The sequence below is a fragment of the Canis lupus genome, chromosome 11 (genome assembly GCF_048164855.1).
Source record: "Canis lupus baileyi chromosome 11, mCanLup2.hap1, whole genome shotgun sequence".
In the NCBI taxonomy this organism is placed as follows: domain Eukaryota; kingdom Metazoa; phylum Chordata; class Mammalia; order Carnivora; family Canidae; genus Canis; species Canis lupus.
In genome coordinates, this window is record NC_132848.1 from 27,010,123 (window position 1) to 27,025,651 (window position 15,529).

General features: G+C 39.5%; 3 protein-coding genes across 12 annotated transcripts in view; 2 read left to right on the top strand and 1 right to left on the bottom strand.

The window, feature by feature from the left end:
• XPNPEP3 (X-prolyl aminopeptidase 3) overlaps window positions 1-7,830 on the bottom strand; it is a 75,309-nt gene extending 67,479 nt beyond the window's left edge. For 2 of the 5 annotated variants that reach the window (XM_072843807.1, XM_072843806.1), the window contains exon 1: window positions 7,367-7,830. In XM_072843807.1, the coding sequence (XP_072699908.1) occupies window positions 7,367-7,430 (64 nt within the window). In that variant the 5' untranslated portion in view covers window positions 7,431-7,830. The other 3 variants (XM_072843809.1, XM_072843808.1, XM_072843810.1) reach the window with 2 other exon arrangements.
• Window positions 346-14,205, top strand: DNAJB7 (DnaJ heat shock protein family (Hsp40) member B7). Its single transcript, XM_072843817.1, has 2 exons — window positions 346-3,457; window positions 14,147-14,205. Exon 1 carries the CDS (start codon window positions 489-491, stop codon window positions 1,416-1,418), a length of 930 nt encoding a protein of 309 aa, XP_072699918.1. The 5' UTR covers window positions 346-488; the 3' UTR covers window positions 1,419-3,457; window positions 14,147-14,205.
• ST13 (ST13 Hsp70 interacting protein) overlaps window positions 3,420-15,529 on the top strand; it is a 37,940-nt gene continuing 25,830 nt past the window's right edge. Inside the window, exons 1-2 of one of the 6 annotated variants that reach the window (XM_072843813.1) lie at window positions 3,420-3,457; window positions 14,147-14,204. In XM_072843813.1, the coding sequence (XP_072699914.1) occupies window positions 3,435-3,457; window positions 14,147-14,204 (81 nt within the window). In that variant the 5' untranslated portion in view covers window positions 3,420-3,434. Of the gene's footprint in view, window positions 3,458-7,584; window positions 8,174-8,251; window positions 8,393-14,146; window positions 14,205-15,529 lie in introns of those variants that run through there. The other 5 variants (XM_072843816.1, XM_072843811.1, XM_072843814.1 and 2 more) reach the window with 5 other exon arrangements.

A 15,529-nucleotide genomic window follows, 5' to 3' on the forward strand; every position in this document is an offset into this window, starting at 1 on the left:
TTTTTCATGTAGTTCATGATTTCCTCATTTTTCAAAACCGAAACATAGAACTAGGAAATAAGTTATTAAGGCTCAGTAGCCTACAAGTGCAAGGGGCATGCTCTGGCCATCAACAACAGTTCCCACTGGCTTATGAGGCATTGTTTGAGGCTTCCAGGGGAATACAGGCGAAATAGTCCAGAGGGTTCAGGATGCTCTGGCATGACTCTGGACTAGCTCTATCTGGAAGATCTAGTCCTTAACCCAACCCCAGAATGACACCATAATGCAAACTTCTCTGACATAAGCTTGTAACTCTGCTTGCCACATAATCAGTATCCTAATGTCTCCTAGCAATGTCTATGGTAGTGACATTGTCTTCAATGTAAAAATGTGCCTATTTGCGGACACTGCCTCTACCACCAACACCAGTAAAGCTTGAGCTGAGAGGAAACTACGGTTCTCACTACTCAGACCCAGAACACCCACTTCCAACAATCTGTTAAAATATGGTAGATTACTATGAAGTTCTAGGAGTGCAGAGATACGCTTCACCTGAGGACATTAAAAAAGCTTATCATAAAGTGGCACTTAAATGGCACCCTGATAAAAATCCAGAAAATAAAGAAGAAGCTGAGAGAAAATTCAAAGAAGTAGCTGAGGCATATGAGGTATTATCAAATAACGAAAAACGGGACATTTATGATAAATATGGCCAAGAAGGATTAAATGGTGGAGACAGAAGTCATTTTGAAGATTCTTCTGAGTATAGCTTCACATTCCGTAAGCCAAGTGATGTCTTTAGAGAAATTTTTGGTGAAAAGGACCCATTTTCATTTCATTTCTTTGAAGACTCACTTGAGGACCTTTTAAATAGTCCAAGAAGCTCCTATGCAAGCAGAAGTACAAAATCCTGTTTTGCTACCTCCAGTGAATATCCAGTTTTTGAGAGATTTCCTTCATATGACACAGGATATATACCATATGGTTCACTGGGCCATGAGGGCCTTAATTCATTTTCCTCCCTGGCATTTGATGATAGCGGGATGGGCAACTACATATCTGTTACAACTTCAAGTAAGATTGCTAATGGTAGAAATACAAATACACAGAGCATTATTGAGAATGATCAAGAAAGAGAAGTTGTTGAAGATGACGGTGAGTTGAAGTCCTTCTTTATAAATGGTGTGGCAGATGAAGAGGGCTTTGAAGAAGAATGCACTTGGAGAAGACAGTCATTCAACAATTATTCACCAAAGTCCTATAGCCCCAAACATGCAACTCAATATACTTTTGTGGACAGTGATGAGCAAGATATTCCTTGGGTCACCAGCAACTGGAATCCCTCTATTTTCTCAGCAGGATTCAAAGAACGTGGCAAGAGGAAAAAAAAGAAGCATAAAGAGGTACAGAAGAAGTCAACCAAAAGAAATTGTTAAATTGACTAATCAGACACATTATGTTCATATAACAATTGAACATGACTCGTGTGTGTTTTGGTTAATCAGAGTTTTGTAGATAACATTTAATACTCTACTAAGATTATGTTTTTAACATGTTTAGCAGCATTGTGGACATTTGGTCAAAGGTTATTTGGATTAGGTATATCAGAAAAAGATGAGTTTGTGTTGACGGTGATGTTAAGAATTTGGAAAACAGCAAAAGTCATTTTACTTTTTTTTTTTAGCTAAACATTTACAAATCATAGTTTTTCTTTAGCAGAGTTTATGATTTATTTCATTCCTTTTATCTATTTGAAACTACTCTGAAAACTTTGAAATGTGTATAGCATTAGGAGCTAAAGATTTATTAGTACACAGGTTCAGAATATATAATTATTCATGAAATGACCTTTTTCCAAGAGGCAGAGCAATTGACATATAACTTAAATACATTATAAATAAAAATTAAAGTATAAAGCATTTTCTTTTATGTTAAAAATAACCAGAGTTATATTTGCATACCCATTTTTACAACAGCACTTATTCACAATAGCCAACAGGTAGAGGCAACCCAAATATCAATGGATAAATAAATATATATGTAGTGAAATATTATTCAGCCTTAAAAAGGAAATCCTGTCACATGCTACAAAACGGGTAAACTTTGAAACACTATGGTAAGTGAAATAAGCCAGTCATAAAGACAAATTCTTATGATTCTACTTACATGAGCTAAGAAATTCAAACAAAGCAGAATCATGGTTACCAAGATGAAGGAGGAAGAAGTGTTGTTAACGGGTCTAATTTTAGATTTGCAAGATGAAAAAGTTCTGGAAATCGGTTTCACAATGTGTCTTTAAAAATGATTAGCATGGTAAATTTTACGTTATGTGTATTTTACTACCATTAAAAAAGAAAACTAGACTTATCCTGCATTTCTCAGAACAATGTGGCTATATCATGTATGGCAGGCCTACAGTGATAAGAAACTTTCTGTTTCCTTTTTTACCATATACTATGTACACAGGATCTACAAATACATTACTCTAAAACACTACCCTTAGCCACTATTATGTAGCGTTACAATGGAAGAAAAATGAGTTACACAGATTCATCAGATGTTGAGCAAGTGGTCTTAGCTATATGTTTGCAAACAGTTGCTTATTTTTTTTTACATTTGCCTATTTTAAATGAACTTAGTTTAATTTCAACACAATTACTTTCTGCTTCCTCTATTTTACTTTCAAAATATATTACTTTTCAGTCTATGATTTTTATTCATTCTTTTCAGGGTATTTTTTGAGTACCTACTATTTGTCAGGTACTTGGAATACATTAATGAATTAACACCAAAAATCTTAGCTGTCACAGAGCTTACAAACTGGAGAAAGATAATAAACAAGTATTAAGTAAAATATAATGTTAGCCATAGGTACTAAAGAAAACAAAATAAAGTAGGAAAGAGGACAGAAGTTTTGGAATCCAAGGGTTGAAATTTTAATTAAGGTAGTCAGGGAAAAGTGGTTAATATCTGAGTAAAGATGTAAAGAAAGTGAAGGAGTTCATGTGGATATGAGGTAAAAGAATTCCAGAAGGAACAGCAAGTGAAATGTTTCTAAGGCCAGATGTGTAAGGTGTGTTTGAGGCTAACAGAAAATCATTGTGAACAATTAAGAGAACAAGCAGATGAAGTCAGAAAGGTAACAGGAGGTCAGATTATACAGGGATTGCTTGATCACAGTATGGACTTTGTTATTATAGGTGGGATAGGAAGCTACTGGAGGCTCTGAGCAGAGGAGTGACATAACCTGACATATCTAAACAGGCCCACTCTGGCTGTCTTTTTTTTTAAAGATTGATTTATCTTAGTTGGGGGGATGGGGACATGGAGAGGCAAGCAGGCTTCCACTGAGTGCAGAGCCCCACATACGGCTTGATCTTACCACCTGGAGATCATCACCTTAGCCAAAATCAAGATTTGGATGCTCAACCCACTAAGTCACCGAGGAACCTATGGCTGTTGTCATAACAAATAGGTTGGTCCAGGGTGGTGGAGGTAGGTAGGGGTGGTGAAGTGATGAAATTCTGGATATAGTCTAAAGGTAGCACCAAGCAGAATTTACCGACAGGCTGCATATTTGGTATGAGAGGAGTCAAGGTTTTTGGCTTTAGCAACTGAAAGAAGGGATCTGCCATTATCTGAGATAGGACTGCAAGTGTTAAGTTTTGGATGTGCTACATTTGAGATCCCTGAATTTATTAACTTGAAAGAATTCCTTGGACTGACTTGCATCCTGCATATTCCTTGTCACTAAATCTCTATTTTAAATTTTTTTAGCAAAAAGATCTATTGATCATATTATTTTAACCTTTTATCTCTTAGAAATGTAATGACTTTACATTTTACTGTGACAAAGATGGGAGCAAATGACCTAGCAAAACTAAAACCCAATCACCTTTGGCAAAATACAGTTCAGTGGCATACAGTAATGTAACATCTGGAACACAAAAAAAAGAGTAGAATGTGAGCTTTTAATTTTGTTTGATATTTAGTTGGCAGGTGGAGAGAAAATTCTATAGGAGGAACTATGGACAATATGCATTTAAAACTCATTTTCAGGGGGCACCTGGGTGGCTCAGGTCATGATCTCCGGGTCCTGGGATTGAGAGTCAGGTTGGATTCCCTGCTCAATGGGGAGTCTCTCCCTCTGCCCCTCCTCCCTGCTCATGCTCTCTCAAATAAATGAATATAAAAAAATCAAATAGGGATCCCTGGGTGGTGCAGCAGTTTGGCGCCTGCCTTTGGCCCAGGGCGCGATCCTGGAGACCCGGGATCGAATCCCACATCGGGCTCCCAGTGCATGGAGCCTGCTCCTCCCTCTGCCTGTGTCTCTGCCTCTCTCTCTCTCTCTGTGACTATCATAAAATAAATAAAAATTAAAAAAAAAAAAGAATTAAAAAAATCAAATAAATGAATAAAAGTCTTAAAAAATACAACCAAATGAACAAAACTTATATTCAGGAAATAAAATCATAAAAGCTTCAAGTATTTTAAATGCCTTTATAAAATGTGTTATTTAATAAAGTTTATCTGTCATGTATGTGGACTACTCAGCGTTGTAATAAAACCAATTTTCCAACAACAAAAGAAAAACCAGTGTCTCTGAAAAATTTAAGAATGCAATGACATGGCCTCCAGTCCATTTTCCCACTCTTAACAGATAACTAAAAATTCAGATTTAATCTCATTCAATAGCTTAAAATTACCCAATGGTTTCCCACTGCCTAGAGGAATGGGAATATACAAGACCTTTCATGAGCCAGCCACCAGCTTTTCTTCCTAACTTGGTTCTTTTTATTTTTTTTTAATTTTATTTATTCAAGAAAGACACAGAAAGAGGCAGACACACAGGCAGAGGGAGAAGGCGGCTCCCCGTGGGGACCTGATGTGGGACTTGATTCCAGGACCCCGGGATCACAACCTGAGCCAAAAGCAGATGCTCAACTACTGAGCCACCCAGATGCCCCCTAACTTGGTTTTTAAATCACCTCTTCCTACGCATCTTATGCTCAAGCCCAAATTTTTCCAAAATGTGTTCCAAGTGATACCAGTTCAAGACTCATCACAGAAAAAGGGCCCTGTGGTCACATACAGTTTGCGAATCACTTCCAAATACCTTTCTTTCTTAGAGATTTAGTCTATTATGGGCATGATGAAATGCAGCATTCCCCAAACTTATTTGACCACAGAACCATTTTGGTGTAACACCTACCACATGCCTAGGAACATATTTCAAGAAAGCTCCTCCAAGCTTACGGACAATTGAAAAGCTTTGTTCATGCCTTTGCATAGGCTCCCTCTGCCAGGATGGCTCTGTTACTCTGGTCTGCTTGGTAAAAGCCTTTTTCAAGTCTTAAATATCTCCTAATATTTAAGGACATGCCCACATTTCCTCCTGGCTCCTCCCTGCTGCCAGAAAACATCTATCACTTGTTCCTTCTCTCCACCACTGTTAATAAACTTAATATATTACAATTACTTGCGTTTTTATCTCCCATAATGATAGAAAATATGTTCCATGTTCATATCTGGTGCTCCACGTTTGTTGAATGAATCAACCACAAACAAGCTTTAAAAAAAAATCACTTATTCTTTAGTCAACACTCTCACCTTAGGATTGCAGGACTTTCACTGATGAGAAAGTTTCCTATTGTACTCAATACTCTGTACTACAGAGTCTTTCTAAAGAAGGGCAATCAAGGGCAAATAGAACTTTCAAAGTTCTATTTATGAGCACCTCAAGACAGACTCTTCAAACTCTGAAATTTAGTAAAATCTCCAAATGACATTTTTACAACCCATTACTGCCTTTCTTGAGTCCCTATGCCACTTGAGTCAAGACTCTATTACAACCCATTGTTATCTTGTTACTTATCTATTGCCTATCACCCTGACAAGGCTGTGAGCAACTCCAGGGAAGTGGAAATTCATCTACAATGACTACTAAAAAATTACTGAATGAAGAGAACATTCTTTTTGGGTCAATAAAAAGTTTCAAAAGGATCCTGCTAAGCCAGAGTGAAGACCTAGTGGTGGTATAACAGAAAAAAGGTCTAGGTGGCAATTATACAACTCAAATTGCTGACTTGCAATTTGTGACCCTGTGTTAGTTTCAGTTCCTCATCAATTAAATGAAGATATCTGCCCTAATTGGACTTGCAAAGATCCAAGATCATCCATTCAAAACGTGTGAGTGTGTACATGTATATATGTACATATAACTATCTCATGGTGTTGTTAGGAATGCAATACTTACTGCATTGAAACAAAGTGAAGCATAACAAAAATATTTTTCAAAGATCTTAGCAAGTATAATCCAGTTTCTAGTGTTAAACTTTCATTAATGAAGTTTTACGCATAGCCTCAACAAATCCAAGAATAAAGTCACAAGCAAAGGATGGTTTCGGCTCTAAACCATAGATTGTGGCTTTTATGATTAAGGCTAAATACGTATCTGTTTATCTACTCCTATGGAGGACAGCTTTCTGCAGCTTAACTGTTAGAACCGAAGAGCAAATTCTGTGCACTGGACAGTGATTCGTTTTTATTTTTCACAGAGAAAAAAAAATCTTATAATTATCATTCATTTTCATTAAAGTAGATAATGTAAGAAATATATGGTAAGACACAGGTTTGATGTCAAATACCATATGCTCTGGTTCACACATTGTTCGCTTATTGGCCAAAACCCTGAAATATGATCCAACAGCAGGTCCGCCCGCAAGGTAGATGATTCAACTTTCACTGATCGAGGTTTAAGTTCATCAGATTAACTGTTCGCGATAGAGTACACCCTAAAAGAATGGTCCCCATTATTCCTGGACTCCAGCAGCTTGCCTTTACGAGCAGAGCTTTCAGACATTAAAAAGCCCCGGGAGTATTTCCAAGCATTATCTCTTCCGAGAGGAACTGCTCAAAGCATTTGTGTTACTAAACATGTTTCCTGTACATGCTGGAGCCAGCTCTCAAGGCAACTCTTTGAAAACACGAAAATAGGACTTTAGGGTAGCCTAAGAGAAACAAGAGCTACTCGAGGCGAGACACTTTTGATACCTAAGTTAGTGACAACTGACACAACTTCTAGGAGTCCGAGGAACTTTGAAGACAGCCCCTCTGGGGGACGGCACACACTTTTCTCTCTGCAGTCATTCCGGCTTCCCAGAATACCTCAACGGCAGGGAGAACACAGGGCCCACCCTTTTCCAGAAGCAGCAGGTAAAGAAGAAATCCGAGGAGCGCACAAAGGGTTTGGGAGCGGAGGCCCCAGCAGGAGAAGGGTCCGCCGAACCAGGGATGGCCTGAGACCAACTTGGATCCCTCTGGGGCGCCTGAGGTTTCTCAGAGAGCAAGCCCCCGAGGGGACACCGTGGGAGGTGAGTCTAACCTGAGCGGCAGCGGGCGCTTGCTACGGCGGGAACCAGCTTAGTTGCTGAGAGTAACCAAGGCATGACGGCCTCCCTCACGCGGCAGGAAGGAAAAAAAAAAACAGCCGGAGAAGCGGCCGCCCGTACGAGTACGTCGCCAGGAAACCAGACCGAGCGCCCCGCCCCTTCCGGCCAGCGCCGCTCTCCGGGCTTTCCTTCCGCGGCGGCGCTGAATGCTGACGTCACGCGCAGAGCTGTGACTGAGGCTTCCGGCGGAGGGCCAGCTTGGCGTCTTGTCGTCGTGCTCCACCTGATGCCCACACGCACGGAATGTCCGATTCTAAAGGATTCGGACAGTGTCTCGTCTCTTTGAAAGCACCACGTGTAGGGGGTCGATCCATCCGGGGAACTCGCTCAGATTTCGAATACGAGAATGCCCGCGTAGAGAGGCAGGCAACAGCCCGAACAGCCATACTTCTAGAAGGTTCTGGGCAGTGCGCAGGGGCAGAGGCGGAGGGAGTAGGAATGAACGGGCGAAGGACCCGGGGTCACGAGACCGTTGAGTAGGAGGAGCCCGCGGCCGGGGAGGTTCTAGTCTGTTCTGCTTCGCGGTCGCCGCCCCCTTCCACACGGTCACGCTGGGCTAGTACCCGCGCCTGGAATCGGGCCGCAGCCTCGCCGCGCCTGCCGCCCGCCGCCCGCCAGCGCCTCTGGATCATGGACCCCCGCAAAGTGAGCGAGCTTCGGGCCTTCGTGAAAATGTGTAAACAGGATCCGAGCGTTCTGCACACCGAGGAAATGCGTTTCCTGCGGGAGTGGGTGGAGAGGTGAGACCGGGGCGAGGACCGTTGGGGGTGGGAAGCGGGACGGCGGGAGGGAGAGCTGGGCCGGAGCTGGGCCGGACGAGCGGGGGAGCTCAGCCGCCAGGGCTCGCCAGGGCTCGCCGCCTGTTTGTGGCTCCGCCTGGCCGGGAACCGCAGGCCACCTCGGGGGCTAATGGAGGATCCGAGGGCTGCTTAGATGGTCCAGAGGCGGGGGAGGAGCAGGCATGGCTGAGTTTCCTTGTCCTGAGGTCGTCAGGGGTGTGTCTCGGGCGAAATGGAAATGCAGACGATTGCAGGGACTTGGGCACGGTGGACGAGACGGGGGTGGGGGTGGGGCGGCTGGGGAAGCTGCAAGATTTCGCCTTCGCGCGGAGTTGTTTTTCTTGAAATCACTGGTGTCCTGCTCAGGTCGCAATGACACACAGCTCGTTTACGCACTACGTCTTTAGTGTTTTAATAATGATGACTTGTTAAATAATGGGTTATAATAAAGATTGGAACTGTTGGAATACCTTTAAATTTATAGCAATTCTAACTGCGTAGAATTATTTTGAGTCACTTATTGGTACATCCGTAGTTGCGGTGCCGTCATACCAAACACTTGAAAAGAATTTTCTAGGGCCCTGTGTTGCCGTGATCTGTTCTTGTTATCCTTAAATCTAGAGTACTTCGCTACGTGCGCGGAATTAATTGAATAGGCACTGTGCCAGATGCTAGGAAACGGTAGAAGTGCATTTTATTTAGTGATGCAGATGAATACGTACAGAGATTTCTTTTGATACTTACCGTGTAATAGAGATTAACGTTCCTCATACTGGAGGGGACCTTAAGGGAGAAAGGGAAATCTTCCCCGAGGTGGTTTTTAAAAAATCACTACTACTGGTGAGGAATTTAAAAGACACACACAAGTCGTACCTCATGGTGATAAGAGCGACAGTGCAAAGCAATGTGACTCCTTAGAGGTATTTATTCGAAACATTGATCTTTTTAGTTTAGTGATATTTTTATAAGGGACGATGAGCCCACGATTACCAAATACTTGAAAGAATATTCAACAAACTGTTGAATGTATGTGGTTGTATAATTATTTTCCTCTAAGTTTCTCACTCTTCTTCTGAACTAGTTTCCTAGCTCCTGTGAGATTTTTTTCATGTTATAAATTTAAAATTCTGAGAACATTTACAATTACCTTAGTAACTTGTTGATAACAGTTAAGAACAACATTTTGTAACAGGAAAACTTACAAGATGTTCATTTCAGGACTGGGAATTTATTTAATTTATTTTTTTTTTTCAGGACTGGGAGTTTAGACCTAGATTTTACTCCGGTTGTTTTGTTTTTCTATTGAATAACTTGATTATCCGAATGCCTCACTTAAGATATTTGTATGCTTTTAATCTCTTCTATTAGTAGAGGAAAGAGCCTACAATTAATTGCTTATAAAATTCCAGGTGACGCTGACGCATGTACCACAGGAGGAAATAATTGATGCCAAGAGTGAACCTTATACTGAGTGTATAAAATGTTTTGTTCAACTGCTGGTGAGGAGAAAGGGAGGTGTGAAGAAAAAAACGTTATCTAACAGCATAACTTGTGCTAACTCTATTATATGACTGTGGCTATGTAGAAAATTCCAGTTTAAGATCTGGAAAATATTGTCAGCCATTATTTCTAGAACATCCTTATGTATCCCTTTTTTTTTTTTTTTTAACGTTTCACATAGGTAATCCCATTTTTTTTAAGTCTATATTTTTCCTTTGGTATCCTAGATTTTCGGTTTAAGTAAGATAAAGCACCTTGGGCACGTAGAGGCCCCATTCTGAAGCATTCATTATCTATTTTAATCTAAATTAAAATTTTTTGTAGTATTTAAGGCTATTGCTAGAAATGCAAAACTTTCTCTCTGCTTTCATGTCAGCCTTCTTAAGGGCAGGATTTTAGGAGATTGGGCTGAATGTGGAGACTTCTGGGTCCAGGAATATTCTTAGGCCTAATCCTACTATAAGGGCTCCTCAGGTTGAAACCGTATCAGAGTTCCACTCTGTTAGTACTTAGATCTTAGTCATAGGTACCTAGGCTTAGACATTGAAGAACAATTTATTTGCACATATGCCAGAATTTTACCATTGTTTATAGTTTAAATTTTTATTTGATGTTAAGAATTTGTTTTTTTTGTTTTTGTTTTTGTTTTTTTTTTTAAGATTTTATTTATTTGAAAGGGAGAGACGGCAAGAGAGCATAAGCAGGGGGTCGGGAGAAGGAAAAGCACACTCCCTGAGCAGGGAACCCTATGACTGGCTTGATCCCATGACATTGGGATCAGGACCTTAGCCAAAGGCAGATGCTCAACCTACTGAACCACCCAGATGTCCCAAGAATGTATTTAACAACCTTTTAAATTGAACAAAGGGAAATAAAAATTCTTTCGGCTCAGTTAGTGAGGATCCAGAGAGACAATAATCTTTTCAACAAATATGTTTTGGGGTATTTTTGTTTTTATATAGGAAGAAGCATTTTTGAACACCTTCATTTTATGGTAACTTAAAATCAACAGGTGTTATAACCTTCAGCACAGTGCATGGCACAGGGCTTTCAGTCAGCATTTTAAATGAAGTGGACAGGATGCACTTCTGTCAATAAATTTAGAATATAGCACCGTTTTTTGTACAGGTGCATAAGTAACTATTGCTCAAAGCAACTTGAATGTATCAAATTAAGAGAATTATGAATTGGGGTTTTGTGTGATTCCTTACAAGGAGGGTCTCTGCACTACCCTTCTTGGCAACATAAAAGCCTATACTAGCAAAGTCTAGTTTGCAATGTTGGGAAGAGAATTAGCTTGTTTTAAGTCTTGGAAGCATTAAATGAAATTTCTGTCCCCATAAATTGATGTTAACTTTCCGGTGGTTAACTAGAATTTGGAATGTGAGAAACTCTTAAATGTAGCTTATTGAATAAACCTTCTTGTGTTCCTTACCTCCCTGTTTTAAAATTTAAAAAAATTTTGAAATGTGCATGCAAATTGCAAGTTCAGTACAAACAGCATTTTTCCGGAGACAATTTCCAGTGTTGTGCCCCAGCACCATTGTGTATTTCCTAAAATACAAGGACAGTCTCTCCAATACAACCATATTAAACTCAGGAAACTAAGAATGAGGCATTAATGTTCTGTAATTCTCAGAATTACATGTTGCACTTTATTGTTGTGATTCCTAATCTCTATTCTGAAAGAATTCTTCAGTCTTTCCTTGACTTTCATGTCATTGGCAGTTTTGCACATTACAAGCCAGTTATTTTGGATCATTTTAAATGAAATCGGTAATTTGGGTTTGTCTCCTTAGAATTAGCTTAATACTTTTTTTTTTTTTTTTTTTTTTAAGATTTATTTATGATAGGCATAGAGAGAGAGACGCAGAGACACAGGAGGAGGGAGAAGCAGGCTCCATGCTGGGAGCCCGACGAGGGACTCGATCCCGGGACTCCAGGATCGTGCCCTGGGCCAAAGGCAGGCGCGCTAAACCGCTGAGCCACCCAGGGATCTCCAATACTTTTTTTTTTTTTTAAGATTGATTTATTTTAGTCAGAGGGAGTGCACCACAAGCTCCTGTGAGCAAGCGGGGACAGGGGCATAGGGAAAGGGAAAGAATCTCAAGCCGATCCCACACTTAGCGTGGAGCCAGAGGGTTCAATCCCACAACCTTGAGATCATGACCTGAGGTGAAACACTGGATGCTTAATCTGCTGAGCCACCTAGACACCTCTAGCTTAATACGTTTCTTGGTAAGACTGTCCCTTCCTGAAATTTTAACAGAAGTTGGATTGTTACGGCTTTGTTTGAATGTCCACTCAAATACATTTCCTGGATGTTGCATTTTGAAACTTATGAAAAACACAGCTTAAGGAGCTGTGTGTCTTCATTAAGATTTAACTGCCAAAGAGCTATTGTTTGATTACTGCGCTCTTTGAAAAGTAGATTTTCTGTAGATTTGAATTTTATTTATTTAAGATTTTTATTTATTCATTAGAGACACACAGAGGCAGAGACACAGGGGAAGCAGGCTTTACTGGGAGCCTGATGGAGAACTCGATCCTGGAACTCTGTCTGGGATCACGCCCAGAGCCAAAGGCAGATGCTCAAACACTGAGCCATCCAGGCATCCCTGTGGATCAGAATTTTAAAGAATTGTGTTTTTATATGCCTGTTTCTTATTAAATCATTTTATTTTGCTGAATTACAAACTAAGACTTAAAATTTTTTTGCATGTGGAAACTGGTTTTCCTTATCAAGGGTACTGAGTCTGAAAATTTTTTTTAACTGTCACATTAAAAGGAATGGGGAAAGTGTGTGTTTTTCTTGATTGGTGCTTAACAAGAAATTTCAAACTTTGTTTATTATTGCATTTGTTGTTTTAGAGTTATAGTTTTGGTTCATGTTGGCCTCATTGTAAGTGTTAAGGCAAGCCACAGAGTAAGAGAAGATATTTGTAACACATAAAACTTACAGAGTGGGCAGCCCAGGTGGCTCAGTGGTTTAGCACCGCCTTTGGCCCAGAGAGTGTGATCCTAAAGACCCAGGATGGAGTCCCACGCCAGGCTCCCTGCGTGGAGCCTGCTTCTCCCTCTGCCTATGTGTGTCTCTGCCTCTCTCTCAGTGTCTCTCATGAATAAATAAAATCTTTAAAAAATAATAAAAAATAAAACTTTGAGGGTTTATATATAGAGTATACAAAGAACATCTACAGATGAATATAACAGACCATCTAATGGAAAGCTGAATGAAAGTTGAATTTTACAAAAGAGGCTATTCAGATGGCCAATAAATAAATGAAAAGGGACCCAACTACAAAGAGGTACCCTATACATTTTATCAAAATGGCTAAAAATGTAAAAGATGGACAATAGCTAAATGTTGTCCAAGGTGTGGGACTACTGGATTTTTTGTTTTTCTTTAATAGAAGTACTGGAATTCTTATGAACTGCTTATACAAAGCATAAGTTGATAAAAACTTTGGAGAACCAAATTCGTTTTCCATTTGGAAATCTATATCCATTTAAATCCGACTTAGACATACGCATACCTTGTGTACAGAAATTCCACCCACTTGAAATGAATGTAAATCAATATTTTCAGGTGTTTTAAGGTCAATTCTTTTTTCTTTTCCAAATGACTGTATCTCTCTTTTTTATATAAAAGTTAATGGCTTCTTTTTCTTTTTTTAAGGCAGATTTTAGTTAAGTCCTTGTGACTGCCAGCTTTCACTATTGTGGAGGAGTGCCCATACCCCATTGAACATTTAGTCTCTGGACTGCTGAATGGGGACCATGTATTTCAGAGTCTGCCCCAAATGGAGCACATAGCACTAATTCTTCATAGTCTTTTCTGCTTATTTTTAAGTTACTGTGTATAATTCATGGTGTTGCCATGGGTTATTTGGGAAAGAACTTACAAGACCAAGGGGAAGTATTAATGGGTAGCTTATAGAAGGGATAAGGAGAAAATCTATACTGTGGGGGGCATATGAAATACAAACAAAGAATCTTTGTGGGTCCCCGAGGAAACAAACATTTTTTGGAACAAACTTCATGATGATTCTAAATTGATTCTTTGAATTTAAGTGAGCTCTTACTAAAGTTGGAAGTTTTGGATGCAGTATACCTACTGAATTCGAAACAGCTTATACAAATGATTTTGTCATTGCATGTTTTTCTGCCTCTTTTCTGGGAATGGTCACAGAGAAGCTATATGTTTATTAGGCTTATTGAGGCAAGGAATGGGTTAGATTTTCATTAACCAGTATGCTAAAAATAAAATTTTAAGCTGAAAAAAACAATATTGACTCATTCAAATTAATTGAACTTACCTTTAAAGGTTTGAAAAGGTAACCATCTAAATACCTTTTTTTCCCAGTGTAAATGTTGCTTGCCTAGTGAATTTTAGCTTTCTAAACAAATATCTTTTTTCTCATCTTCCTCAAGCATGGGGGGTAAAATACCACCTGCTACTCATAAAACTAAATCAGAAGACAATATCAAGGTAAGTTACGAATTTCATTTGTATATTTAGTGATAAAGTACTATACGGTTTTTAAAGTGCTTCTCTCAAATTACCACCCCTGATTTCTTCAGGATCACTTGGAAATAAGATCTTTTTAAAATTTCTGTTTGGACATAGAGTATCTGGAATCTGATTTAACACTGAGAATTTAGGGTTGAATGTTTGCTGTTCTTAAAATTAAAAGCTCGTGCATATAACATGCATGACCTGTGGGTATTAAGCTCTGTGACTGTGTGCACTATGAATCATCGTCATTGTATGTTTAGCACCCTAGCACAGGTGGGTATGCAGGGTATGCGTAGGGTACCCTATGCATTGTGGGTACTTGGTTAATATTTGTGAAGAAAATGAAAATAGCCCAAATCCGTAATTCTTAAATTTTTCTACCGTATCACTGAGGGATATTTCTAAGGGAGTCAGCATATTTGCAAAAAGATACAAAAATTTAGGAGAAGGTTGCCAGTAGCTGAAGTTTAGAAGTGGGGTTGGATGTACCCCTAAGAATGCTTCCTTCAGGAGAAGAGCTTGGTGGGGGGGATGAAAAAGACTGGGTGGCTCTTGAGAAAGAAAATGGAAAAAACCCACTCTACTCCTTAAAGTGGGCAAGAAACCAGCCCTAACAACTAACGGTAGGGGGTGTAAATGCCAACCCTCCTAACTCTCGAAGCACTCATATTTTAGTTTCTTCTGATCCTTCTCCAGAAACCTTGCCATTCTCTTTTTCCTTTCCTTTTCTCCTCCTTTCAAAAAAAAGAATGCTTCCTTCAGAATTTTTTCTATTTTGTGTTTTCATGTCTAAAATATTTTTTCAAGCTTGCTTGCTTTCTTGCTTTTGAGAGCACACATGAGCATGGGAAAGGGGCAGAGGGAGAGACACTCTTAGACTTGGAGCTGAGCGTGGAGCCTAACACAGAGCTCAATCTCATGACCCTGATATTATGACCTGAGTTGAAATCAAGAGTCAGACTGAGCTTCTCAGGTGCCCCTCCCCAAGTTTTCTAATTAGCGGTCTTAAATTGATAAGAGAATTTAATGTTTTATTGTTTAGAACCCTAAACAAGGTTTATCCATCTGGATATGAAATCAGAAGTTCTATCTTTGAACAAGTGAAGTGAGGGAAGTTAAGCAAAAGCCCCAAAGTAGTTATTCTTTTTTTTAAGAGGCATCATTTGTCAGAATTTACTAGTTCCTGATAGGATACTTTTGAAAGGCTACCTACATAGCATATTTTGCCATTTTGTAAACATGTATGAAGACAGAATTATACTCAATCTGTATCTCTGCTAAAATATTTTTGTAATAAA

Excerpts from the sequence above, each read along its gene's own strand:
- DNAJB7 (XM_072843817.1), top strand. The coding sequence starts at position 489 with ATGGTAGATTACTATGAAGTTCTAGGAGTGCAGAGATACGCTTCACCT.